General features: G+C 31.6%; 2 protein-coding genes and 1 long non-coding RNA gene across 6 annotated transcripts; 1 reads left to right on the top strand and 2 right to left on the bottom strand.

Moving 5' to 3' along the window:
- Nucleotides 1-147: 147 nt before the first annotated feature.
- On the bottom strand, nt 148-25,971 carry LOC106382464 (probable LRR receptor-like serine/threonine-protein kinase At1g29720). Its single transcript, XM_013822488.3, has 25 exons — nt 25,723-25,971; nt 25,458-25,650; nt 25,302-25,373; nt 24,607-24,678; nt 24,445-24,516; nt 24,315-24,386; nt 24,158-24,229; nt 21,312-21,383; nt 21,150-21,221; nt 21,003-21,068; nt 20,839-20,910; nt 9,997-10,056; nt 9,751-9,822; nt 9,595-9,645; nt 8,216-8,257; nt 8,054-8,097; nt 2,626-3,030; nt 2,357-2,557; nt 2,240-2,260; nt 2,004-2,141; nt 1,797-1,906; nt 1,500-1,710; nt 1,069-1,300; nt 850-1,000; nt 148-772 (listed from the first exon to the last, which is right to left on the bottom strand). Exons 1-25 carry the CDS (start codon nt 25,826-25,828, stop codon nt 380-382), a joined length of 3,072 nt encoding a protein of 1,023 aa, XP_013677942.2. The 5' UTR covers nt 25,829-25,971; the 3' UTR covers nt 148-379.
- On the bottom strand, nt 5,217-8,033 carry LOC106382465. 4 transcript variants are annotated; one of them, XR_007324931.1, is made up of 7 exons: nt 6,656-8,033; nt 6,527-6,563; nt 6,334-6,450; nt 6,102-6,257; nt 5,897-6,011; nt 5,638-5,816; nt 5,217-5,565 (listed from the first exon to the last, which is right to left on the bottom strand). XR_007324931.1 is itself a non-coding variant. In XM_013822492.3 (6 exons), the coding sequence occupies exons 3-6, from the start codon at nt 6,194-6,196 to the stop codon at nt 5,562-5,564; spliced, it is 393 nt and encodes a 130-aa protein (XP_013677946.2). In that variant the 5' UTR covers nt 6,197-6,257; nt 6,334-6,450; nt 6,527-8,028; the 3' UTR covers nt 5,217-5,561. The 4 variants fall into 4 exon arrangements, 2 of the variants coding, with proteins under 2 accessions (XP_013677946.2, XP_048616560.1); XR_007324932.1 differs by having other exon boundaries at nt 6,527-6,545; XM_013822492.3 differs by having other exon boundaries at nt 6,527-8,028.
- LOC106382467 lies at nt 16,267-19,412 on the top strand. The gene is made up of 2 exons (XR_001276893.3): nt 16,267-18,996; nt 19,064-19,412. It is a non-coding gene; the product is annotated as an uncharacterized LOC106382467 (long non-coding RNA).
- Nucleotides 25,972-27,875: the final 1,904 nt, after the last annotated feature.

Raw genomic sequence — 27,875 nt, 5'->3', positions numbered from 1 at the left:
CACACCAGATAAGTATTCTGCTTGCTTGTTTTATTGAATCTTGCCTTCGAATCTCTGTACTTGGATCTAGGTTAGCCTTAGCTCTGATACCACTTGTAGAGAATCGACCTTGGTTGTTCTTGTAATAAGTAAATCGACACACCAATATGTTTGGCGAGTTCTCTCCAAACCGGAGACAAACTCTATATCACTATGAATCGAAAACGTTACAAGCTTCGCACTAGTTGCGTGTTCTATGCTTTAGAGAGTATATATGTTTCTGTGTTTTACAATCTCGAGTAGAGACCTCTATTTATACTAGACATAATCATGTTAATCCTTGTTGCATAAGGAATAACATATGTCCTAAAACTATAAGGAATTACATTTCTTATCGGACTTAGACTAACCCATATTCTTTATGTCTTGTTTCAGGTCCAAAACCGAAGCCCATAAGCAGCCCACCAGATGGCCCAAGAGACACAAGCCTCACAAAATCAGTCGTACCAGTTGTAGTGCTCGAACTACCATGTGTCGTAGTATCTATATCCATCAGTTTTGAGATGCTCAAGTTATGTCCATATAAACCATGATCTGGCATAACACTTGTTATTTTGAGATCTCCCTCAAGCATTTGCACGACCTCTGCCATTGTTGGCCTTAGTGAAAGAGTTGAATTTGTGCAAAGGAGAGCAACTTTGATCATTCTCACTGCTTCTTCGCTTTGGAAATCACCTTCGAGGATCGGATCAATGACCTCCATTATGTCTCCTCTCTTTTCCAGTGTCAGCGCCTATAATTAATGTTAAACACGCAAAGATTCAATGTAAAACGTGAATCAACTAGCCCAAATAAAAGATCCATGGTTACCCAATTTATAAGTGGGACGTCAGCAGCACTTCCTTTCTTCTTCACAGTACTCCTCCCACTAACAATCTCCATTGCCACAATACCAAAGCTGTACACATCTGCTTTCTCTGTTAATTGACCCCTTAGTGCATACTCAGGAGCCATATATCCGCTGCATAATATAAACCAAGACTAAGCTATAATAGAAGTTCTGGTTTTTGTTTTGTAATAGACTCTCACATAGTTCCAGCAATTTTGGTGCTAATGTGACTGTGTTCTTCGTCATGGAGCCTAGCCAATCCAAAATCGGATATCTTTGCATTAAAGTCAGTGTCTAGAAGCACATTAGTGGTTTTTATGTCACGGTGAACCATCTTGATCGTAGATCCGTGGTGGAGGAACTCAAGGCCTCTTGCAATTCCAACACATATCTTTTGTCTTGTTGACCAGTTCAATTTATGGGAGCTCTTTCCTAGAATTAGAAATGTAAAGCACATAAAAAAGGATATAAGCATCAAATCACATATATATATATGTATATACTTACACAGTACATTCTTGAAGTAGGCAAAAAAACTATTTATATAGGTATCCTAGTGATGTATTTTTTTTTTTTTTAATATCCATATATTGCATATTATTAAAAGAAAGTATGAATGCCTTTTATTTACCAAAAAGCGCAAGAGCAAGGGAGTTCTTTTCCATGTACTCGTATACGAGAAGCAACTGATTCTTCTCAACACAACATCCATAAAGCTTGACAAGGTTTGGATGATTCAGACCTGAAATCATGCCAATCTCATTAACAAATTCGCGATTTCCTTGGGATGACTCAGAAGAAAGCTGCTTGACTGCTATGATAGTTCCATTTGATAGTTCTCCCTACAATAAGTTTCTTATCAGCATGTTTTGTTCAACTGATATAACATAAAATATGTATGAGAACTTGGCATCTATATATATCATACTTTGAATACGGATCCGAAACCCCCTTCTCCAAGTTTATTAGCTTGGTCAAAATTGTTTGTTGCAGCTTGTAGTTGCCTCCAGGTAAAACAATTCGTTTGTAGACCCTGAGCTGTGGTGATCAGGTACCAAAGAAAATTCATCAGTACTTTTATGAGCATATACCAAGAAATGAATGGATTCATTATACACTTTGTAAAATCTGATACCTCTTTCTTTTGTGCTCTTGTCTTCTATGTATCTTTTTCGAGCTGCATATATCCCCAAAGCCAAGAGAAGAATTGCTACCAAGCCACCTATTGCCCCCGAAATCATGGGATAATTAGTGTGATGTTTTGTTTTCTCCACTGCAAACGAAACACTGAAGATGTGAATATCATGATTGTTACCCAGCTATATAAATGTGTTTTTAACAAAGTAGTATGTTTCTATTTCTATTTTGGACCTCCACATCGTCGCTCCTGGCCTGAAATTTTGAAAGATGGATCATATTATCGCCATGCGGCCACAACTAAGCATCAATAATATGAAGTTTTCTGAAGCAATGGACAAGTGTTCTTACTGTGACACAATGAAATTGCAGAGATAAGAGGACCATAATATCCTCTGTTGGGAATGAGGGTTGTCCCTTTCCCGGCCCAATACAAGCGAATCTCTAACACATGATTGGTCACATTAACATCTTTCAATTCTTGAACTATAGGCTTCATAGTCCCATTAGCCTCCTCTTTGATGTTAAAATCTCTTAAGAACATTTTCCCTACTAGTGCAAATAAACTTCAATCTTCCACGCAACTTATTTTCAAGGACGATTAAAGAAAAAGAAGTTACGAAGTATGTTATGATGCTTCACCTGGATGTAGACATCAAATATGCGCCTACCGAGACTAATGTATAGCTCTTCTGTAAACTGAATCTCCATGAAATGGAGGTTTACATTGTAGGTTCCATTTTCCAAGCAAAATGCATAATAAACAAGAGAGAGGGCAGATATACGTGCAGTCTTATAAAGATCAGAATATTCTCCAGGTAATGTTGAATCAGTTGAAATGATGTACGTGTCATCATCGTTTCCATCATCGGTAAAGTCACCTGTGTTGCTGACTCCCCAGTTTATCGAGTGCTGATTTGTTGAGGCGGTAGTCTCAATGTTATCAGCTTGATAATTGATTTTACCCAGAGAGTTTTTTATATTCACACTTCCGCCACCACAGTTAATATGTAATGATTTTTGATCTACAATAAACAATGAGTATCATCTTTAGTAGATAAACAATACTCCAAAAAAGTTAAGTCATTCTCAGTAGAATTTACCTAAGATAGCATGGGTTACATTTAATAACCAAAAAAATGGAAAATGAAAATAAACCAAGACTCTCTCTTTTAAATCCAAGTTTAAAAGAACTATATTATATACATCGTTAATTTTTTCTAAGTTAATATTTTTGTTAGATTGTATGTACTTATATTCACATAATTATATGAACAATTTTTAACAAAAAAAATTACATAATTATAATGCAATATATAGATAGTTTTTGGAGGTTGGTGCCAAGTCAGGTCACACTATAAGTTATGAATACCCAACCCTAGTTAATATTTGTTAGAAATTATTATTATTATTATTATTATTATTATTACTAGGGTCTTTGCCCGGGCTACGCCCGGGTAAATTTCCTCTTATAATTTTTAATTAATTTTAGTTTGTTTATTTTTTTATAAAAGCATGTATATATATTATTTAAAATTGACTACCAAAAATATAAGTAATAATACGCAAGTTAATTTATTATGTTGTCCAACGAATTTGAAATGAATAAACTGAGGGGTTGATTGGTAATGGTGGTAAATGTTTTAAACATCCAATTTCTTCTAAAATTGTTTTCTTAAAAACAATCATATTTTAGCTTTTAAAATTAAAGATACAGTATAAACTATTTTTTTCAAAAAATAATATATTAGTTTTCAAAATCAACTTTTCGAAAGATTTTATTTAGTGCTTTAAAAATAAATATATAGCAAAACAATTCACAGCTTATTTTCTAAAGTAAAAACAAAAACTACAGAACAACCAATCAACCTCTCACTCTTTGTTGTTTATTTATTATTAAAATTAACGGAAAGTGATGAATAGTCAATATTCTTAAGTTTCAGCTAATCCAACTAACACAAACCAAACTAATCCAATTTTTTTTTAAACACCACCCAAAAATAAGCTTTAAATCATATAAACCGGACCATCACTCTGTAGATTTGGAAACGTTACATAAAATTTAGAGTATAATATAAGATTGGCGATGCCTTGGAAGTGTGTATAATTATGCAATGAGTATGCAAAAACATGTTAAAAAGCCAATATTATCTTAAAAACAAACTCTTGTTAGTGTGAATAGCTCGGTCGGTATATACTTTCATCTTCTCGTAATGAAAATTATGTCTCAACCTCTCTGCCACTCTTCAAATTGAAAACTATGTTTATCTTAACTGGTCTTGATTAAAATTGCATGAAAAAAAAAACAGAGTAGACATGGTAGTCTCTTAGTGGATCTACATTTATTCTTGTAGTATCCATCCTCTCCAACTATGCAAGTTGTGTTGGTGTGCTCTCTTTTTTTCTGTTTTTTTTTCTGAGCTCAGTTTTAATTGTATATTTTCTTTTAAGTATCTATTATGCAAGCTGCGTTGATGTGCTCTCTCTTTTAGATTGTGTTTTTCTTTCGTGGTTTTGAAATATGATAATTGTGACTATTTGGATGATCGCATCACCCAGACTTTATGGGTGACAAAATATATGTGTATTAATAAGGAAATATAATTCACCCATAGTATAATTTTTGACGGTCATGACTACTTGATTATATATGCTTGAGACATCAACTAAAATTCAAATTCACATGTTTAAGTGCATTTGCGAGAAAAATGATTGGCTAGGGGTGGGCGTTCGGGTACCCATTTGGGCTCGGTTCGGGTCTATCTGGATTTTGGGTTTTCGGGTTCAAAGATTTCAGCCCCATTCGGATATTTCTAAATTTTGGTTCGGGTTTGGTTCAGATCTTTACGGGTTCAGTTCGGGTTCTGATAACTCATTTAAATTATTTTAAAATTTTTAAAATTTTTTATATACTTTAATGTTCTCAAAATCTATAAACAAAACAATATATTACATATAAATTTGAATATCATATGTCAAAGTATCTAAAATTAACATATAAATTGGTTTGGTTTGAATATTTGGATTGAGAATAAATATATATTTTAAGTATTGTTAGTGTTTTGAGTATACTTTAGCTATTTTAGACATGTAATTTTGACCATTTGTATATATTTATAAGTATTTTGAACAACTTAAAAGTATCTTATATATTTTGATGTTCTTAATATATATTAAATCTAAAAATAATTAATATATATATATGTATATGTATATAACCAATAGGTAGATAACTCATATTAGGAAGATTGTATGACAAATATAGTACCCAAAAATTGGAGAAAGACAAAAACATAGATAACCAATACGCGAAAGGAAATGAAGATGCATAAGCATTATTTAAATTTTGAGTAGTGTGTTTATAGTTCTTTCTAGTCTATCTCAAGCCACACACGTCTTCTTAACCACCTTGGAAGATGAGTTGGCCGTCTTCTTCTGCACACACCAACTGGATCTGTATCAGCATTGAACGCTGCCTCACCACTGCTCCCTCCAGTTTCCACCTTAACAGGAATTGGATTGCCATCTGGCATGTCGTCCCCATCATCATCGCTACCTATCTGTTCCAACCAGATGGTCATACATACATTCAAATGTAAATAGCGAAACAACATAATACTCATTATACTTACGTTGTCGACAACGTCAGGGACTGGGACACGGTCACGTTCATCGAGAATGAGCGCGATGGTGAATGTCTGATTGCTTTGAAGTTATATGTACTAACACTGAATTGGAAAGTGTATGTCTTTGCTTCTATATGGGTAGTAAATGGAGGCATCTTAAAGTCCTCAGGGTTTACTCCTTCAGCCTATTTGGCACAGGAAGTTTTGTAGATGTGTTAGTACTTGGTAGATGATAAACACGTAAGGAGACAGACGTGTATCTTACCAGCATTTGACCAGCTTCACTTGCTATGAGGCTATGTAATTTCGTCACTACACCATCAAAACAAAAGAATGCACCTTCAGCAGTACCATCAGCAATGGTCTTCTCCACGCGATAGCTAAGGAAAAAGCATAACAAAGGCAAAGACAAAGTATTGACACGCATGACTATACGTACGGAGAGAAATATTTATAAACTGTAGGCGTACCGGAAAGTCCCGACAGCATGAGCATTGTCGCATCGCACAAACGCAATAGCGGAGACAGTGTGCTGCAGTTTTACTGCATTTGGAGCATGCATCATAACACCACCCTTTGTCCATGTCAACGCGAGCAACTCTCCCGGTACATATGAAGTCAATGTCCTACATGTTGGATATCAGAATCACAAACAGAGCCATACCATTAACATCTACAAATTAAGACAGCTAGTTATTTTACCTGGGATGGAGCAGTGATAATAAATAATTGAGCTCAGCTATTGTCAGAGGCTCAACCTTTGCATATGCTTTCAGCAGTGTTGCTGCCAACGGAAGATCAGTGTCTCTAGCGACCAACCTATATAAATATACAGTGTTCATATAGCTTAAGTATATGAATGCATGAACACACATACAATAACCAATTAACTTACTCGTAGAATCAGTGTCCCCCTGCATTTGTGATATAAACTGCTTCATATATTTGGAAGGGGATAGCTATAAAACCAAAAAGGAGATCTAAAAGATACATGATTTGTTTTCCTGCAAAGAAAAGGAAGTACCTTTGAGTACAACATTTTGTCACGCTCCTTCATGTCTGCATCCTTCTTCTGGAGCTCTTTGAGCTGAGAATATAAAGCACTAACAGCTGTCTGTGGAGAGAACAACAAACCATAATCATCAGCAAGATCATACTATCAATAAAACCAATACGAAAAAAACTCCTAATGTTCAATTATACACTCAGGAAGCTGAATGCAAATTCAAATTCAAATCCAAACATTCTCACCATCACGACCAAATCCATTCTCCAATCAGATCAATTTTAATAAAATTTACTCTATGCAAATAAAGTTAGACTCCTGTACATTGCCTCCGTCATTACAATTATTTGAAAGTACTTTTCTAAAGCTTTGCAGCCTCCTTTCTTCCTACTGATTGGAAAAAAAAAACAGATTGAAGGCTCTAGATAAAGAGCTACTTCTCATCATATCAACAAACCCCTATAACATCATCTTCTGGAGCTTCCACCACCGTTAACAAAGGTAAAAATGCCAACGACCCTTAGCCACCTCCATGCAGCGTCTCATCCTCCTCTTTAACCACAAATGATTTCATGGAAAATCAATTAAATCATCACAAAGACTCGTCGTTCGACGTAGACGAAAATTAAAATATATACCAAAGAACCAGAAGATATGTACTTGGATTTGAAGAAATCCATAGAAAAGATGGTTGAGCATGGGATTCATCATGAGCCGGAGGGGATCGGTGCATCCGTGTCGAAGTAGAGCACAGTGATGTGGTTGTCCTTACCTTGAACATGGAGATGAAGCGAAGGCGGAGGAGGTCGGTTCCTCCGTGTCGAATGACAATCACAATAATCAAGGGAATTTAGAAGGATGTGTTGAACCTCATTGAGCGTTAATGAAGGTGAGGAGTTGAAAGAAAAAAATTGTGTTTGCAGACAAAGTTGAGAGAGACAACGAGGTAGAAGAAGAGGCAAAGAACGAAAACCAACAAAACCCTAACTAATTAAAAGACAAAAGACGCAGAGATTGGTTAGATAACCAAATTTCTTTTATAACCAAACCAATAAAACCGAGCAACATAAATTCAATCATCATTGATTGAGAAGGATACGAAAGAAGATGAAAGGGCTCGGAGGGAGATCGCAGTCTTGCGCGAGAGAGAAGAAGATAGGGTTACAGATGGATCGATGCGTCTCTCTCGTTTCTCTAAAGCTACGGGCTTACGGGCCAAGCATAACGAAAAAAAAAATAAGCTAGCCCATCAACCCATCAGACGTGGAATAAAAAAGGTGACGTGGAAGCATGAGAAGAACCCTTATTCTCTTTTTAGTATTGTAATGATTATTATTATTATTATTATTATTATTATTATTATTATTATTATTTTGTGGCATAATGATTAATTAACATGGCTTAATGGTTACTTACAGCCCAGGCACTTGATTGGACCAGCGCATGGAAGCATCCCACTTCTGTATGACAAGATGATCAAAATATTTAGGTATTTCATATGACACAAACATTCAAACAATTTCTATATTTGTACAGTATTCAAAAGCAAGAGGACTATATTTAAATCATTCTTCTTACAAATTATCCTTCCAATTCGAGCTCCGGTATGTGTTAATGTGACTGTTTACAATATAATAAATAAACACAACATGAGGTGACATCACATATACAAGATACTAGGTTACCCCCGCAATATTGCGCGGGATAAACATTGTATATACAAATTATATTACGTATTATTTATTTTACTTTTTACTATTAAAAAATGATAAAATATAAATATTTTATTAAATAATTAAAAAATAAATAAATATTATGTATATAATTAAGTTGGCGTGAACACATAAATCAAAACAATTACTTTTATCTATTTTATATGATAAAATTTTAAATTTATATTATATTAACATAAACATATCAGATTTTTAATATGATTATCTATCAAATAAAGTTTCATACTCATATGATTTTATAGTCATTTGCATTTTTTAACCATCGATAACAAAATTTTCAATGTTAGACATTCAATTGTTTTAATTTATAATCATTTTAAAAAAGTCAATGAAAAATTTTCAACTGAAATACAGTATAACCTCTTTAAATTAATACTCTATAAATTAATATACACTAAAAATCTCTATAAAATAATATAATTTTATAGTCTCAAATTGAGTTTTTGGTTCAATTAGTATATCGATAAATTAATATCTCTATAAATTAATAAAAAAATTATGGTGGTTTTGGTGTAGTCCCAAGATTATAAATTTATAGAGGTTTCACTGTATGTGTTTTTCAATCTTATTCAATACAAATTTAATAATTAAAATATTATGTATTTTATATAGTATATAGTTTAATTTAAGCCATATCAAAATAAATATATATTTGAATCTGAAGATCTATTAAATGAGACTTTCTATTCATATGGTCTTATGATCATTTGTATATTGTTATAAAAAATAATTTAAATCACTAATTAAAAAAATCAGTACGAGACTTTTAACATTTTCAGTAATTTATAGTCATTTTTTAAATTCAAAATATAACATATACAGAAATCTCAATTTTTACTGTGTGATTGCTTCATTTATTTTAATAATATGAAACTAAATAAAATGATAGAAGATACAAAAATTGGTATTAAATATCCATTATTCAACATCATTTATTATTATATATATCTTGATTATATTAGTATAATTTTATTGTTAATAATATAATTTTATAGAAGAATATTTATTGTTAATTTATAATTAATTTTATGGTTAGTATTATAATTTTATGGTTAGTTTAATGAAAACTATAATATATGTTTAGATGAACCAATTTATTTTTCTATAAAATTTACGAGTTAATATAGTGAAGACACATGTCATAGTTTAAAAATTGCAATATTTTTCTTTTAATATAGAAGGGATGCAGGTTGGATCCCATCTACCGAGATTTCATGTTCATACCTCTTTTCTTGGCAGCTAGATGGCAACGATAAATTGTTGTAAGAGAGATCACTGTGAAAATTCAGACAAGTAGAAAACCGAAAAGAAGAATAATTGGCAATTGGCATGAGGACGAATTTTGGAAGTCAAACAAACAAGAAAAGACTTGAAACGTACATATTAGATTCGTCGTTGTTGAGGAAAACACCAGAACTGATGTTTCCCGATAGCATATTGCCAGTCAAATAGCTGAAAAGACATGTCGAAACAATAATTACGAACAAGTAAAAAAACTTTTAAAATGTCATATTAAACAAAATTGCAGATTCTTTCAAAATATATTTAAACCCCGTTTAGGGTTTCAGACACTAAAAATATTTAGCACTTTAAATTATTTAATCTTGGAGAGGTATTAATACTTACGTATTTTTGGGTGCTTTTACTGCTTCAACTTCACCAGTCAACTTGTTAAACGATAAATCTCTGCGCAAACTTAAATATAATTTAGTACGAATGCAGTTGTATAGATAAGAATTCAGTATATGTTTGCACATATTAGAGAGTTTACTTTTTATCTATTCTTTCATGATTGCATGCCTCTCTTAAAAAAGGTTTTTATATGCTTAATTACACACTAGAGAAGTGATTCATAGATTTCCATGGCTATATCTAAATGAAATTATATAAAAATTAAGAGCTTATTTTATATATTTTTCTTTAAATTTATTTCAAGTTATTATAATCTAAATAAATGAAGTGAATATTGCATTTTCATAAAAATTTTATATATTATCTAATTTATAAATATCCTATGATAGAAATAAAACACATATGTATTCTAAATTTCATACATATGCAGAAAATTTCAAAAATATCATTAGTTAAAAGTTAAAACACACATTTTTATTTTATGATTAAGTTTAGGTTTAGTGATTAGAATTTATGATTTAGTATTTAAAAGGTGAATTTAGGGTAAAATTTTAGGGTTTCGAATAATCTTACTATTTTACTCTTTCATTAATATATTTATAGGAATGTTTCTCTATGTATATTATTTTGGCATAATTTATGTTGTGTGCTATCTAAGGGATTTACTTTATCTATTTTTACAATATATATTATATTTCTTATGTTTATAATAACATGAGTTTGTAAATGCGTGAATTTTTTTTTTTTTTGTGATCAACTTATACAGACTCATACTGACTATGTGAACCAAACCGGAAGATCTTGATCCATGTGAACGACGAAAGACGATTGCTTTCTGACACTGTGTGCTAGGCTATCCGCCTTTGTATTTTGCGTCCTTGGTACATAGATAATCTCTGATTGGAGGAAACTTTCTTTCAGGACCTTAATATCTTCCAAATAATTTGCAAAAACTGGTCATTCTTCTGGTTCCGAAACCATCTTCACCAATTGAGAGCAATCCGTTGCAAACGTGACCTGAAATTGACGTAAGTTTCTCATGCATTCCATTGCCCAGAGTAGTGCTTCCATCTCCGCATGAAGAGGAGAAAGACTAACCCGAACATTCCTCGCCCCTAACAGTCCATAAAATCCTTATAGAGTATTGAGTCAACCCTGTCCAGAGAAAATATCATTCTCTTTCCAGGAATCATCTGTAAAATACCATCTTCCTGGAATTGATGGTAGAGTCATAACCTCTATGTGTCGTACATTCCTTTGTTCGTTCAATATCTGTGCCTCAGCCCAAAGTGTTGATTCTGTTTCTGCCAAATTAAGTGTGTCCCTTGGGTCAATGTCCAGATTACTAAAAACTTTATTATTCTCCCATTTCCAAATATACCATAGTATCCATGCAAACTGATGATCATCCATCTGCGGGAAAACTCTCCAGAAAAGATGATCCATGTTTGTGAAGAGCGAGCTTGTTGGAAAAATAGTTGGATTTGATGGTATCTTTGAGAGAGCTCAAACCTGAAGTGTTGGAGGACATTCAAAAAACACATGGTTTATCGATTCCTCATCGGCTCCGCACCTTGCACAACATATATCCCCATGTATCCCTCGCGTTTGCAGATTCTTCTTAACTGCTATAAATCACGTCACCAATTGTCATAGAAAATGTTTTATCTTTGGTGGACAACATATTTTCCAGCAGAATGCTTTCAATACATCAACCGTGGGTCCAAACATTAATGGTGGTTTGTCCTTGTCTGGGTAAACCCGTTCTACCTGATATCCTGATTTAACCGTATATTAATTTTTCATTGTTTGTGAAATGTCATCCTTCCCTATCTACCATCTGAGTTCTGCTCAGTGATATGCTTTCTATAATTTTCACATCATGTAGATCCACCAAAGCCCGAAGTGCCTGCGAATTCAAAGTTCGCGAAGTAGAATCAATAAGAGAATCCACTGTGAGGTCCGGGTAATAATTGTGTTGGTTTTTATTAGCTGGTCTCGGGCGAGTGGTAGGGAGCCATTGATCGTTCCATACATATATAGATGATCCTGATCCCACCATTTTGATTAGTCCTTTGCTTACCAGAGATCTAGCAGATATGATACTTCGCCAGCCATATGACGGAGAATACGAACGAATAGGTTCCAGGGGTGAGGCGTTCCTGTAATACCAGCATTTGAAAACTCGAGAAAATAATGTGTTTGGCTTCTCTATCAGACGCCATAACTGTTTATCAAGCATCGCTGTATTTAAATCAGTGATGTCTTTGAACGCCAAACCTCATTCATCCTTATTTACACATACTTTATCCCATGATTTCCAGTGCATGTCTCTTGTGCTTCCCCCTGGACTCCACCAGAATTGTGCTACCGCGGTCGTCAAATTTTTTGTGGTTGCTTTAGGTAAATGATAGCAAGACATCACATGATTTGGTAATGCCGTAACCACTGATTTAATGAGCGCTTCCTTTCCTCCTTTTGTGAAAAACTTAAAAGTCCAACCGTTGACCCTATTATTTAGTCGATCCTGCACAAAGCTAAAAACTTGTATCTTGGATCCCCCAAAATTTTCTGGTAAACCTAGGTAAAATCCCATTCCTCCAATATTCTGGATGCCCAAAATATCTCGTAACTCCTGTCTGGCAGATTCCTCAATCTTGTGCCCAAATTGAATCGAAGACTTATCAAAATTTATGAGTTGACCTGATACTACCTCATATTTCTTTGAGATTCTGAGAATGGTTTGGCACTCTTCTCTTTGAGCTTTGCAAAAGAAGATGCTATCGTCCGCAAAAAGAAATTGAGATATCAATGGACAAGCTCTGGCTACCTTCATTCCCGTTAATTGTTTTCCTCTCTCTGCCTTCTTAATATTTGCAATTAAAGCCTCACTACACAGAATAAATAAATAAGGAGATAAAGGATCTCCTTGACGTAAACTCCTATGTGGAATAATGAGACCACGTGGTTGACCACTTAGTAAAACCCGATATTGAACCGATCGATGATATGACGTGGTCTTGCCCTGATTTATGAAATGCGTGAATTCATTTTAGTATAAGTTAATAAAAATGAAATGAAGAACGGTAAGTTATGATAATTTGGTAATAAATATAAAATGATGTTGTAGTAATTGAAATAATAAACATGGCTTTAAACATAAATAATAATGTATTTAAAAATAAATTTACAGTTCTTACAGATTTAAAATCTATAGAAAAGTAAAAGTATTATATGTACTGTATATTTTATGATTATAGATGTATAATATTTATTTGTTCTTTTAGAATTGCTTATCAATTTTTTTTCCAAAAATGTTTATCATCTTTTATTTTAGGGCAAATCTCCAAAATAGCACCTTTCTAAGTTTATATCACAAAAATAGCACTCAAAAACTAAAATGACCAAAATAGCATTTTATCTTTTGAAAATTTCAATTTTTTTATTTTTCAAAATTTGAAATCTTATCCCCAAAACCTCATTTCTCAACTCTAAACCCTAAACCCTAAACTCTAAACCCTAAACCCTAAACTCTAAACCCTAAACCCTAAACCCTAAACCCTAAACCCTAAACTCTAAACCCTAAACCCTAAACCCTAAACCCTAAACTCTAAACCTTAAACCCTAAACTCTAAACCCTAAACCCTAAACCCTAAATCTTAAACCCCACCCTTTAACTCTAAACCCTAAGTTTGTGACTTTTGATAAAACATTAAGTGCTATTTTTGTGACTTTTGACCTTGAGTGCTAGTTTGGGAACAAAAACTTGATTTAGTGCTATTTTTGTCTTTTTCTCTTTATTTTATCCTTCTTTATTGATCTTACATAGTATATGGATGCTGCAACATAAATGTCTTGAGAAGTTTCTAGGAGGATTGGGATTTCAAGATTTGGAAGAGTTTAATCAAAGCTAATTTGTCTAACAAGTGTGAAGATACCTAACTTTATCAGATGGTTTGTGTACACGAGTTGTTAAATTTGTTACTATCCTATCGATTTTGGAGGCCAAACTGGGATCTCGGTTTGCATAACGTAGTGATTTGTTTGGACAAGAGCTGCTTATTAAAGGATTGAGAATCTCTATTAGTTCAGGTGAAAGAACTATAATGTATGGATGGACTGGTTGTTGTTTAAGGGAATTTATCATATGCCATTGTGGAAGCCTACTATTTCCAAACTTGATCTAGGGGTAAGTGATCTGAAGAACCAAAAATAAAAACTTTGGAGGGGAATTGGAAATTTGAGGTGACTCCAAGGTCAGGTAATAGGTGTGCTTTCTTTGATTGCAAATAGTGTCTTGAATGAGTTGTGCCTCAAATTATATGCGGCGGGTGGATCACCGAGATGGATGAAGGACTTGATTATGGCTAAAAACCTCACTTTCAGAAATGTGGGAATAGTGTTTTGAGAGTTTGCATGTGGGGTTATGGTTGTTTAGAGCCTTATTTTTGTCTGAAAATGAATTATGTATGTGGTTTTGCTACCATTCCCGCATGTGTAAAGGGTATAAGAGCATGCCCAACGCTAATATCTAACATGATATCTAGCTATTAAAATTAAAAAAGAGGAAAGAGAGAGTGAATTTCTGAGAACCGGTTCTGTTTTGAGTACTTTTCAGATCTCCATTAGATACCCTTTCATCACTTGTTATATATTGAGAGGCTAAATATAATTATTTTCATCATGTAATTTATCTTTATCAAAATATTACTATTTGGTTTATGAGATACTCTAAATCATATCTCAACTGATGGTGTTGCTCTAAGGATGCTGGTTTTTTGGTCTTTCGGTATCTGTTTGATTTTCACAGAGCAATGCTCTTTCAGTGTTGAGAAATAATATTGTTGACCTAAGCTTGAAGATATCTTGAGTAACCAGTTATTCTAATCCTACTAATTTATAGTTTTTAAAAGGACTATGATTAGGTAAACTATTTAATAGTTATCTAAATATATGTTTCCTATGAGTTTAGAAGTTTCTGTCAATTATATAAGGAGATGCCAAGATGTGGCATAACTTAAGAGATATGAGAGATTGAGAAGTTTTAGTTTTTAAGTTAGTTTTCTAAAGCAGTAAAGGTGTGCATGTTTTGTTTTTAATCTAAAAGGTTTAATTCAATAATTGGTATCAGAGCACTATTGAATTAAGCATCCTCAGTGATGCAAAACGTTAAACAAGTACAACAAACCCTAAATCGAGAGAAGTTGTGTTTTTGTGTGAAGACAAAACATGAACGATATAGTTATAGCAACAAACAAGGCAAAGGAGAATGGTCATTCGTCTATACAATGTCTGATGCTCACTACAACTAATTACACGGTATGGGAGATGACAATGAAAGTAGCACTCAAGGTGCATAAAGTATGGGGGACTATAGATCCAGGAACAAATGATGGCGATAAGAATGATATGGCTTGAGCCCTCCTGTTTCAATCTATACCAGAGTCATTAATACTACATGTCGGGAATACTGAAACTTTAAAGGCAGTGTGGAAGCAATAAAAGCAAGACATGTAAGTGCTGACAGGGTAAAAGAAGCAAGGCTACAACCCTAATGGATGACTTTAATTAATAGAATAAAGATGAAAGAAATGAACACCATCGATGAATTTGTTGGTAAACTTTCAGAATTATCCAATCAGCTTCCTTGGGAGAAAATATCAAAGAATCAAAACTCATAAAGAAGTTTCTTGAGAGCTGCATACATATCCTTGCGGCTCTTAAACAAGACCTCGATCTTAAGATAACAAGCTTGGAAGATATTGTAGGAAGATTGAAAGTATATGATGAGAGAATATACGATGAAGACGATCAAAACGAACTTATTGTATGCTATTACGGACACATCCTCTTATCAAGAAAGCTATGTATCAGGTAGAGGATGAGGTCATGGTGGACGCTTTCATAGCAGAGGAAGAGGACGTGGACCCTAGGCAACCAACAGAACGGAAGCTATAGACAATCAATGGATAAAAGCGAAGTAATGTGTTATCGATGTGACAAAACAGGCCATTATGCGTCCGTTTGTCCTAATATATTGCTTAAACTACAAGAAACACAAAAGCATGAAGATGAAGACACACAAGAAGTTGAAGAATTGATGATTCACGAGGTGGTGTATCTCAATGAAAAGAACGTAAAGCCAAGCAAATTTGATACACACACAAATGGAGACAATGTGTGGTACTTAGACAATGGAGCCAGTAATCACATGATTGGAAATTGTTCCTATTTTTCTAAGATTGATGAGAATGTCACGGGAAAAGTAAAGTTTGTAGATGATTCTCGTATAAATATAAAAGGAAAAGGCTCGATTCTCTTCATAAGCAAGGATTGCAAAAGAATGATATTGGCCAATGTATACTTCATGCCCGATCTAAGAAGCAAATATCATAAGTCCCGGACAAGCTACATAGTCTGGATACAACATTAGAATGAGAGAACATTATCTGACTCTGTATGATCGAGATGGCAATCTGTTGGTGAAAACAAATAGGTCCAAAAATTGTCTATACAAAGTAATCATGGAAGTTGAGAATACTAGGTGCCTACAGCTCATGAAATTTGGTGATTCAGCGAAGTGCCATGCAAGTCTAGGGCATGTCGGACGGATAAAGAAATAGTCACTAGCATACCAAAATGTATGTTAAAAAGGAAACATGTGCTTCATGCTTGCTAGGAAAGCAAACAAGGCAAGTTTTTCCTCAACCAACTTCATATTGTGCCACACGTATACTTGAGCTCATATATGGAGATTTTGTGGACCAATTTCACCCCCAACAGTGTCGCATAACAGGTACATATTTGTATTGATTGAGGACCATTCAAACTATATGTGGTTCATCCTATTGAAAGAAAAGAGTGAAGCCTTCAATAAATTTAAGAAGTTCAAGGTCCTTGTTGAGTAAGAAACGGGAGCTACCACCAAAACCTTTCGAACATACATGGGTGATGAGTTTATATCTCTCAGGAGTCTCAAGTGTTCTTCGTTGAGAGACAAAACAAAACCCTAATGGAAATGACTAGAAGTATCATGAAACATATGTGCATACCAAACTATCTTATATTAAATATTATTTTAAATACAACTAGATCTCGATCCGCGCAACTGTGCGGGTTTTTGTTTTCATTTAATTTTATATAAATATTTTGTTTTCAATTCTAAATTGGTATATATTATAATCACTACAAGAAAACACGCATGTTGCAAGGAAAATTTGCGAGGAAAATTTTTACATGCAAATTTGCGACAAGTTTGCAACGAACTTGCAAGAAAAAATAAAAGCCTCGCAAATCTCTCGCAAATTTGCGTGGAAAAATATTCTCTCGCAAATTTGCAAGAGATTAGCGAGTGTAGTTACATAGTCCTCGCAAATTCCTCGCAAATTTGCGAGTAAACATTTCTCTCGCAAATTTGCGACAGATTTGCAAGAACTTTGTATGTCTATCTTGTTTCCTCACAACTCCGTCGTAAATTTGCAAAGAACATGCATGATATGTACATTTTATCACATTTCTCTCACAAATCAAATAAAGTTAATATAAAAAATATTTAATTAAAATATTAGTGTTTAACAAGTACATCGATAAATATTATTGGAAACTTAATCAATTTCAATCAACTAAATATTCACGGAATAAATATTTTGCGACACTTAAACTAATATTACAAAGTACTAAACATCAAACTCTATAATTTATACAATAAGTTCACGTCAACTAAATTTCTATAAAAAAATTGAAACAAATTTTCACGTTAATTATTTTTTCAAAAAAAATTACAAAACACATATTGGTTCACCGAAAATATAACAAAATCCCAAACAAAACCCTAAACGCATTGACTCATGAATTTGCAAGGGATTCCTCGCAATTCCCTTGCAAATTTGTGAGAGAATCTAAACGCTCGCAAATTTGCAAGGGAATTGCAATGGATCCCTCTCAAATCTCTTGCAAATTTGCGAGGGATATTATTTCCCTTGCAAATTTGCAAGGGATTTGCGAGAGTCTCGTTGCAACTTCCTTGCAAATCCATTATTCCAAACTTGACGGTTTGGGTTTTATCAAGGATTTTGGTGACGGATAACAAAGTTTACTGAATCATTTTTAGTGTTTAAAATGTACGTCGAAAAATATTTTCAGAAATTTAATTAACTATTGTTATGAACTTAAGTCCCAAGACTTGATTTGTTATTACAATTAATTAACATCAAACCATTATAACTTATATAACTTATATACATCAACTAAATTTTCGAAAAATATTGAACATATTTTCACGTTAATTATTTGTTTAGAACCAAATTAATAAATACATATAGTCTACCGAAAACAAAACTCCAAACGAAGCCTTAAAATACACTATTTATAAATTTGCAATGGATTTGCAAGAGAATACTCGCAATTCCCTTGCAAATTTGCGAGGGGTTTGCGACGGACATACCTAGTATATAAACACATTAACCTAATGATATAGTGACAAAAGGTAAACATAAAAGAAAAAATCCTATTGGCCAATACACCTTTCACATAGATCACCATTCCAGCCGTTAGATTGAATTTCAATCAATGGACAAGAATTTTTCTTTTCTATTTTCTTATTTTTCCTTCTCTCTTCAGATCTACGAATGATCTCTTAATTATGTTCTCCATCTTCTACAGCTCTCTCTCTCTCTCTTTAATCTTCTGTTCTTTTCTCTTCATGTTTTAAGATATCATCTCCTTCCTCTATGTTCTCCTCTGTTCTTCATCATCTTCCGCTCACTACTTTCTTCATGGTTACCACTTCTGTCGCTGTCGTGAAGGAAGAACCGCTGCTGTCTCCGTCATTTAAGAACAAACGCCTCTGTGCTTGAGGAAGCATCGGCTCGTAGCAGTGGAGGCAACCGACCTTCTTCTTCAGATTTAGTCCATCTTCCTCGCCGTCACGTTTTGCTCTCTGTCCAAGACTCACCGGAGATGAAGATTCGTACCACTCTAGCTTCTCACCTCTCTGTAATTTCTTCTCGTATTTCTAAACGATTTTTTTTTTCATTTTCAGAGATTTTTGTTCGTTTTTCAGAACTCGACGGTGGTGGGATTTGAGAGAAGCGGATCTGGAAGGTAGATGCGACGGCTGGAAGTAGAAGCATCGATGGTGGCTAAAGCGTCGAAGGTGAAGCATCGATGGTGGCTGAAGCGTTGAGAGTACGGTGGAGAAAGACGACTGGAGGAGGACGACGGCGGCGGCTTAGATTTAGGGTTTTCTTGTATTTTGTTTGTATTTATGTTTATATATTTACATATTTGTTTTAAACAAAAAAAAAACATATTTGTTTTTATTAATTATATCAAATTGTTTTTTTGTTTAACCGTTGGAAATGACACATTTTCCTGTAGTGTACCAGATTCAATATATATATTTATTTGTATTTTCTATTTCGTATTTTTAGTTTTTTTTTAATATTTTTAAAAAAATTTGCAAGGGAAGTTTTTTTTTGCAAATCTATTGCAATATTGCGAGGGTATTTAGTTTCTCGCAAATTTGCAAGGCAAAGTATTCTGTTGCAAATTTGCGACGGAAATGATTCTCTCGCAAATTTACAAGGATACTGCGAGCGTTTTTTATTTGCGACGAGCTATTTGCAACGGAATACGTTTCCTCGCAATAATCTCGCAAATGGTGATTTGCAACGGAATTGCGATGCTTATTTCCCTTGCAACAGATATGTTTTCTTGTAGTGAATATATATGTGTCTATCAATTTTTAAAACATAATAAGTTTACGGTATATTTTTTCATTGAATAGATTGTTTCAAACTTTCACATGTATTTGTATCTTCTTCTATATACATATTTTCGGATTATTATTTCATTATTAAAATCGTAACTATATATATAAAGATTAGTAAAATATTGTTTTATTGTCATATTCAAAGACATTGTAACATTTCACAAATTTAGAAAGTTTTTTAAAAATTAAACTTTTTGCTTCATAGATTTATATTATAGAGTAAATAATTAAACATTTAGTTTTTGTTTAATTTTTAAAATAAACTATATAGTTTAAAATTTGTTTTCATTGGTTTAAAGTAGTAAAGATTAATCATTGTTAGATAATATGATTTTTTTTTATTTTAAAAAAAATCTTTATAATTTTTAAAGTTAGCATCGACAAATATTTAAATATTTAACATATGGAGGTATAGTATTACAACATTAAATTATATTTATTTAATTTATACTATCTATAAATCCAATGGATCATCTATTGTTTAAATCAAATTATTGATAGCCCAATAAAAATTTCTGGTAGACCCAAAATTTAAATGATAAGATTAGAAATTAAATGTAACATGACTTTCCAGGAATAGATCCATTAGGTCAATTTCTTAAAAAAATCACACATGAATCAAGGTTGTGACTTCTGTTTTAATATATAAGATATAATACTTTTTAATTTTTGATGATATAGACACCTTAGATTAAGAGAAGACTCCCTAAACTGAACAATCAGAGAGCTTGTGATCAAGTGGTAAAGGGAAGGGCTTGGGATGTCAACAAATTTCAGGTTCGATCCACCTGTCATGCGAAACTAAGTCACATGTTATCTGGACACCCTACATGGATATAAGTTCTTGCTTTCGGCTCATTTGAATACCTGAAAAAAGGGTATATCTATGGGGCTGCACTTCCCCTTGGGATTAGTCTGGACCCTTCCATATGCTCGGGATACCGAGGTTAATCAATAAAAAAACTTATAGTATAAATGGTTTATGGGTTATCTATTTATAATAGTTGATTAATTTTTAGTTGGAATAAAAGTTTATGATTCCTAAAAGACCAAATACAACTTACAAAGTGTTTAAGTCTGTCTTATTCCAGATGTAAGAAGGGATAGAACCAGACAAACTCACATTCCTCAAGATCCTAAAACAAAAACAAAAATATTAGTTTGAACAAAGGAATATAAATAAAATATAGTCTCAGAAGAACAAAAATATTCAGCGGAAGATACACACAGGTTTTTAATGGCGTTGCTCGATATATATGGAAAGGAGTTTATCCAAGCCGTATCACTAATACTCCTGTGCAAAAATATAACAACTAAAAGCCATCAGTCTCATTTCGAAGGTCCTTTTGCTAATCTATTAATGGTAGTTAGTTACAGTTCAGTAAGATTTTCTAGGCGGGCCACTTCATCAGGAATAGGTCCGTTCAGTCCACTAGCATATAGATGTCTGTTGACCAATGACCATAACCGACACACATTAGTAGATGGTAACAAAATGACATATACAATTAGTGATGACGGACAAGATCAAGCTTACAGTTTTCTGAGCCGAGACCAGTTGCCTATAAATTCTGGGATGACTCCGGTAAAATCATTATCACATACCCTACTGCAATGAAACAATGAGAACAGACAAATTAGTTTAGAGCTTTATATAGTTTTATCTTCTCGAATTGTTTTAATAGATTTTCTTGACTATCTTCAAAAATAGTCTGGGATGATGCCACTAAGAACATCTCATTTTTGGAATAAACTAATCTCTAATAACATTCCAAATCTCATCTCAAATAAAGTAATAAATAATATTAGTCCTACATTAATCTGGAGTGAATTATTCCTATTTACAGAAAATAATTATTAGTTTATTAAAAGTTTAAAATACAACAATAAATATATGACATTAAAATAATAAGGTAACAAAAGGTAAAATGGAAAATACTTAATAACAAAACGAAATACATTTTTGTTTAAGCATCATCATCATCATTATATGTACGCTGTGTTAAATTTATTTTGAGTTTTTCTCTTAAAAATACTTATAACAAAACGTAACAAAGCATGTACATATTTAATTTAAAAACTAGATTTTGATCTGCGCAATTGCGCGGGTGTTTGTTTTCACTTTTCTATACATAAATTATTGTTTTTAAACATTAGTGGTATATATTTTTAACGTTAATCATATACTTAAATGTTTATATAACTATTTAAAATACAATAATTTTATAATTTACATGTTATAATTAATCAATTGTTTAAAACCGTATGTATTTTCTCTTCTTATTATATATTTATCTTATTTTATTTGCATTTATTTATTACAAAAATTAATATATTCATGAGAAAACATATTTGAAAATTATTTTGAATTTATTTATGCTAAATTCTTACCCGTGTTTCAAAGCTGTATTTCTTTTTATTAATATTTTTTATGCTTATTCATTTTAGATAATATATTATTGTATATACAAAAGTCTAAGATATGTTAATTTTTAGATATGTATTATATGGTTTGCTAATTTTAAGCCGTTCTATCATCATATTATATTATTAATCCGTGCGGTTATGAAAATAAAATTTATCAATTTATCAATTGAATGTACTTTTATCATATTTATTTAAGTATAATAATTATATTTTAACATGATCATGACTATAAAGTAAATAAAATAGGATATAATTTATTTATTTTTCATTTTATAAACGATAACTTAAAATACATTAAATTATTGTTAAAATATTTTTACACAGATTTATTAGAATTTTTAAAATATAATATATAAATATATATTATATTTAAAATGAAAACATATTATGATTAAAGTAGTTACAAAGATTTTATATTATAAGCTTTAAAGAAATACATGTTAATTTTTATACATGTATTATATAGTTTGCTAATGTTAACCCATCTTACCAACGTATCTTATATATTAAAACAGAAGTCACCTTGATTCATGTGTGATTTTTTTAAAAAATAGACCTAATAGACCTATTCCTATAAAGTCATGTTACATTTAATCTCTAATCTTATCATTTAAATTTTGGTCATACCAGAAATATTTATTGGGTTATCAATAATTGGATTTAAAGAATACATGAGTCATTGGATTTATAGATAGTATAAATTAAATAGATATAATTTAATGTTGTAATACTATACCTCCATATGTTAAATATTTAAATATTTGTCGAAGTTAACTTTTAAAACTATAATGCTTTTTTTAAATAATAAAAAATCATATTATCTAACAATGATTAATTTTTACTACTTTAAATCAATGAAATTTTTTTTAAACTATATAGCTTATTTTAAAAATTAAACAAAAACTAAATATTTTACTATTTACTTGATAATATAAATCTATGAAGCGAAAAATTTAATTTTTTAAAAAATTTCTGAATTTGTGAAATGTTACAATATCTTTGAATATGACAATAAAACAATATTTTACTAATCTTTATATATATAGCTACGATATTAATAGTGAAATAATAATCCGAAAATATATATATAGAAGAAGATACAAATACATGTGAAAGTTTAAAACAATCTATTCATTTAAAACATATACCGTAAACTTATTATACTTTAAAAATTGATAAACAAATATATTATAATATATACCAATTTAGAATTGAAAACAAAATATTTATATAAAAATAAATGAAAACAAAAATCCGCGCGGTTGCGCGGATCGAGATCTAGTTAGATTTTATTTTTGAACATAAATATTTTATATTTACGAAAATAAAATATATAAATTTAATACTATTTTATTATATTTAGCTCAATATAATAATTTTCTTTTAATATGATTGATTATGATTATATAATATATAAAATATTGCAGAATTTTTTATTTTTCATTTTATAAACGATTAATGAATTTATTAATGTATAATAATATTTCAAACTAATTTCCAAATTAGTGAAAATATTTAAATATAATTTCAAAAATGAAGATCTTGTAAAAATCTTTTCAAACAGATTTGTTAGAATTTTAAAATAAATATATCTTATATTTAAAATGAAAAGATATCAAAAGATATTATGATTAAAGTATTTTAAAGATTCTATGTATTATTAGTCTTAATAAAATACATTTAATAAGGTTTCTAAGTGATGGTCCAAATTAAAAAAAATCACACATGATATTTTAATATATAAGATATATAAGATTCAATACGTTCCAGTCCAATATATATCTCTAATATGTATTTGTTCACAGAACGACAACTTCTTCGAACTTTCTGGCAAAATATCACCTTGTACTACACGTCCAAATAAAGAAAAGCACTTCTAGTTAAAAAGGTGAAAAGGATTTTGAAAAATTCCAATGTAAAAAAAATCTGATTCAAAGTATAGTAACATTAACGTACACGTCTTCAAGGTTTACTAGTCTATCGAGACTGCTAGGAAGGCTTCCCGTAAAATAATTGGACGCAAGATGCCTGCAAAACCAACCCGATTTCTTTCCGTGAAATCAAATATTATTTTGGTTATAAAAAATCTTAGACGCAAATTAAAGGGTCTTACAATGTGGTTAGGCTGGTCACATTACCGAGCTCATCAGGAATGGTGCCGGAGAACTGGTTTGCTTCAACAGATCTGAGAATTTTATAGCATTAGGTGTAGCTAAAACTAAAAGGAACACATTGAAACGTACAAGTATATCAGATTCTTGAAGTTTTCCAACCCACGTGGTAAATTCCCAGTCAAACGATTAGCGCAGACCGAGCTGCAGAAAAAAAAAGAAAGCTATTATAAAGAACAAGTGTATGAGCTACAAAATAAAAGGTATGTTTTCTTTGGCACTGAAAGAGCTAACATTGAAGTGAGGTATTGCAATGAAGCCCACTCCATTGGAATTGTACCCGAGAGGTAGTTTAGGCACAGGTCGCTGCATGCAAAGAAGAGCATATAATCGCTTAGTCTCTCCCCTCGCATATTTTGTTACAGGCTTAAAACATTTTCACCTCTGAAGCTCAAGCTCGAAGTATCTTTCAATGATTGAGTTTGGAAGAATTAAAATGAACGCATAAGTTAAATATTTACATTATTGTTGTAAAGCTTCTGAAAAAATTCTATCCAAATAACAGCACATAAGAGTGATTTGGTTTTCACATGTTCTTTGACATTTCTATAAAATGACTGTTCCATGGAAATCTACATAACATCAACACTAACATTTAATGGAACTAATAAATCAATATAAACGAATAACTCTAAAATTTAAAGTATTTTGAAAATTTAATTATGCTAGATCCAATAATACATATACTTTTTGAAAATGTTTATTTTGAAAAACTTTATTTATTAGCACTATAAAATAATAAAATATTCATATTATGTTTCGGTTAAACCGCCACCCCCCCCCCCCCCCCCCCCCCAGTTTAACTCAAAGCTTCAGAAAGCAGGGGAGTTCGATTTTGAACTAAATTGGGTTTTATTGTTTGATATAAAACAATTAAAAATCAAAAGATTCAATATAAAAGAGTCCATGATCCAGTAAACCATCTTTACATCTTTTGGAGATATCGGAGCTTGGCCAACTGGGGTGGAAGTTTCCCTGGAAGACTAAGGGTCTTGAGTTCTCTGTATTTGTCAAATTATAAAAAATATTTAAACTGAGAAAAAATATTGAGCTCTAAAGAGTAGAAGAGACAGGATAACACTCACATGACTTTAATATGACAAGTCATGTTGTTGTTGAAGCTACAGTCACAGACAATGCTGTTATTTTTAGCGGAATTCAATAAAACGTCCTGTTTTTCTTGTATGATCATTAAAGTTCGTATGTTGCAAGGATCTTCAGCACTCAAGTTCAATCTTTTGATACCAAGTGTAGTAGCTATCTCCTTTAGTGCGTTCACTGCATTAGTATATGAAAAACATTGGTTATATATAAAACATACATAAATTGACTGGCGGTTTTTTCTCATACATTCATCTGGGTGAAGAGATTGCGAAGCGGCCGATGTTGATAGAGTTGTGAGGAAGCATGTAATGATGACGAATAAGAGAATAAAAATCGAGAAGATGATCGACATCTCGTTGATTCTTTGAGTGTATTTGGTTGGTTAATCACACTGTTCTCATTAGCACGCGGTTCATTAGTTACTTATATAATATATATAATATTGTTATTGATATTTGTGTATAGGTTTTATTGGGTTGGTTGTGTAGAGAAAGTAGAGACGTAAATGTTGATGTCAGAAGTTTCAGTGCTGAATAGGGAGATTCATGAATGCTTGATGTGTCATGTCTCCTTCTGTGTTCGTTTGGGCTCAGACAACGCTGCAGGTACGACTACTATATCCCTTTCAAAAAAGATAGATGTTTTAGAAAAACAATTGTTTTATAAAAATAGAAATTTTGTATTTTTTATGCAAAAATTATAAATTTCAAAAAAATTAATTGATTTTATTGTATTACTATTAATTAAAAGATATTGAAAATTAAAAAAATGCAGAAAGCGATACGTCTACTAATAATAGTAATCTCAATTAATTCATAAAGACATGTCTTTTCATTTTAATTTTGCTCATGACTGTTTAAGGTACATTTTCGTTTATATCCTTTTAAGGTACCTTTTCGTTTATAACTGGTTTTATTTTTAAATTGTATTTTTTTTATGTTTTTCAACATATATTATGTTCTTTTGTTTATTATCACTTTTGACTTGAAAATTTTCATCTTTATCTTATGTCTTTTTAAGTCTATATATTTTATCATTTCGTTTATAATTACTTTGTTTTTAAATTGTATTTTTTTATTTTCACATATATAATGTTCTATCGGAGATTTAAGTGAATCGGTGTAACCATTTAAATAAATCATTGCAATTGTTTAGATGAACATTTACAACTGTTTAATTGAACTATTACGACCTTTCATGATTAACCATTGTAAGTTTTGGTGTTCAATCATTGCAACATTTAGTTACAAACCATTGTAATTCGATTAACCATTGCAATATTTTGTAGTTAACCATTGCAATCTTTGGTCTCTACATATAGTAGTTGTGAGCAATGAAAAAATCAAACAACAAAAAAATACCGGAACAAAGAAAAAATTAGATAAAAAGGAGAAAGATTTACTACTCCAAAAGATCATAAAATATTTTTGGAGAAACACATATAAAACTTGGAAACTTTGTTTATATCTTTTGTATATTTTCTTAAAAGAAAAGGTAGATTTATTTGTCTTATCCTACAAAAATATTTCATCAAACTCAAGACTTGACAATGGTCAAAATATTTTTTAGCAAAAATCTTTAATCTTCAAATGCTAATCAATTATGGTGCAGAAATGCATGTGTGGCAAAAGGATTTATTAGAAGGAGATGAAGAGGGGCAAGATACAATTAAAAGACATCAATTTGGGACACACCAAATCAATTGGTATTTATCAATCATATTATTAATTTACTGGAAAGTTACAAATTCATTACAATTATGAAATTCATATTGAAAAATGAAAATAATCTCGTAAAGACATAGAGTTCCAGCAAAAGAAATCGGTGAAATTTTTTAAAACAAACTCGTGGTTCATTTCCGAATGATAATTAATAATGGTGTTTTATTATTTTCTAATACAACAAATTTCCATTTCTATAATCGTTAACAAATTATATTTCTTCAACCTTAAAAAGTTTATAAACATTGAAAAAGTTGGTGTTTATGAATATAATAAAAATGGCATTATTAAAATGATTCTTAAGATCAGTTACAAAAAATGATTCTTAAGATACATAAAGTAAGATAGTAAGAATATCTATCTAATAGTAAGATAGTAAGATAGTAAGATAGTAAGAAGATTTAAATTTTGCAAATTTCTCTAAAATTCAGGAGAGAGTGATTATAGCTAATAGTTTGTTGCAACTTGTGCAGGCAGAAGCTCTTCAGTCACCTACTATGTTGTTGTTTGAAAAGGAGAAAGAGCTCCATGATAAATGGGAATTTCTCAGGGCCATTGAGGAGGCGTATTTCAGGCAAAAATCGCGTATTAATTGGCTAAGTGAAGGAGATTTAAATACCTCTTACTTTCATCGGATATGGAAGGTCCGTTCTGCGGTTAATGCCATCAGATCCTTCA

This window comes from Brassica napus, chromosome C6, assembly GCF_020379485.1.
Source record: "Brassica napus cultivar Da-Ae chromosome C6, Da-Ae, whole genome shotgun sequence".
In the NCBI taxonomy this organism is placed as follows: Eukaryota; Viridiplantae; Streptophyta; class Magnoliopsida; order Brassicales; family Brassicaceae; genus Brassica; species Brassica napus.
This window is presented reverse-complemented; position numbering and strand designations above follow the sequence as displayed.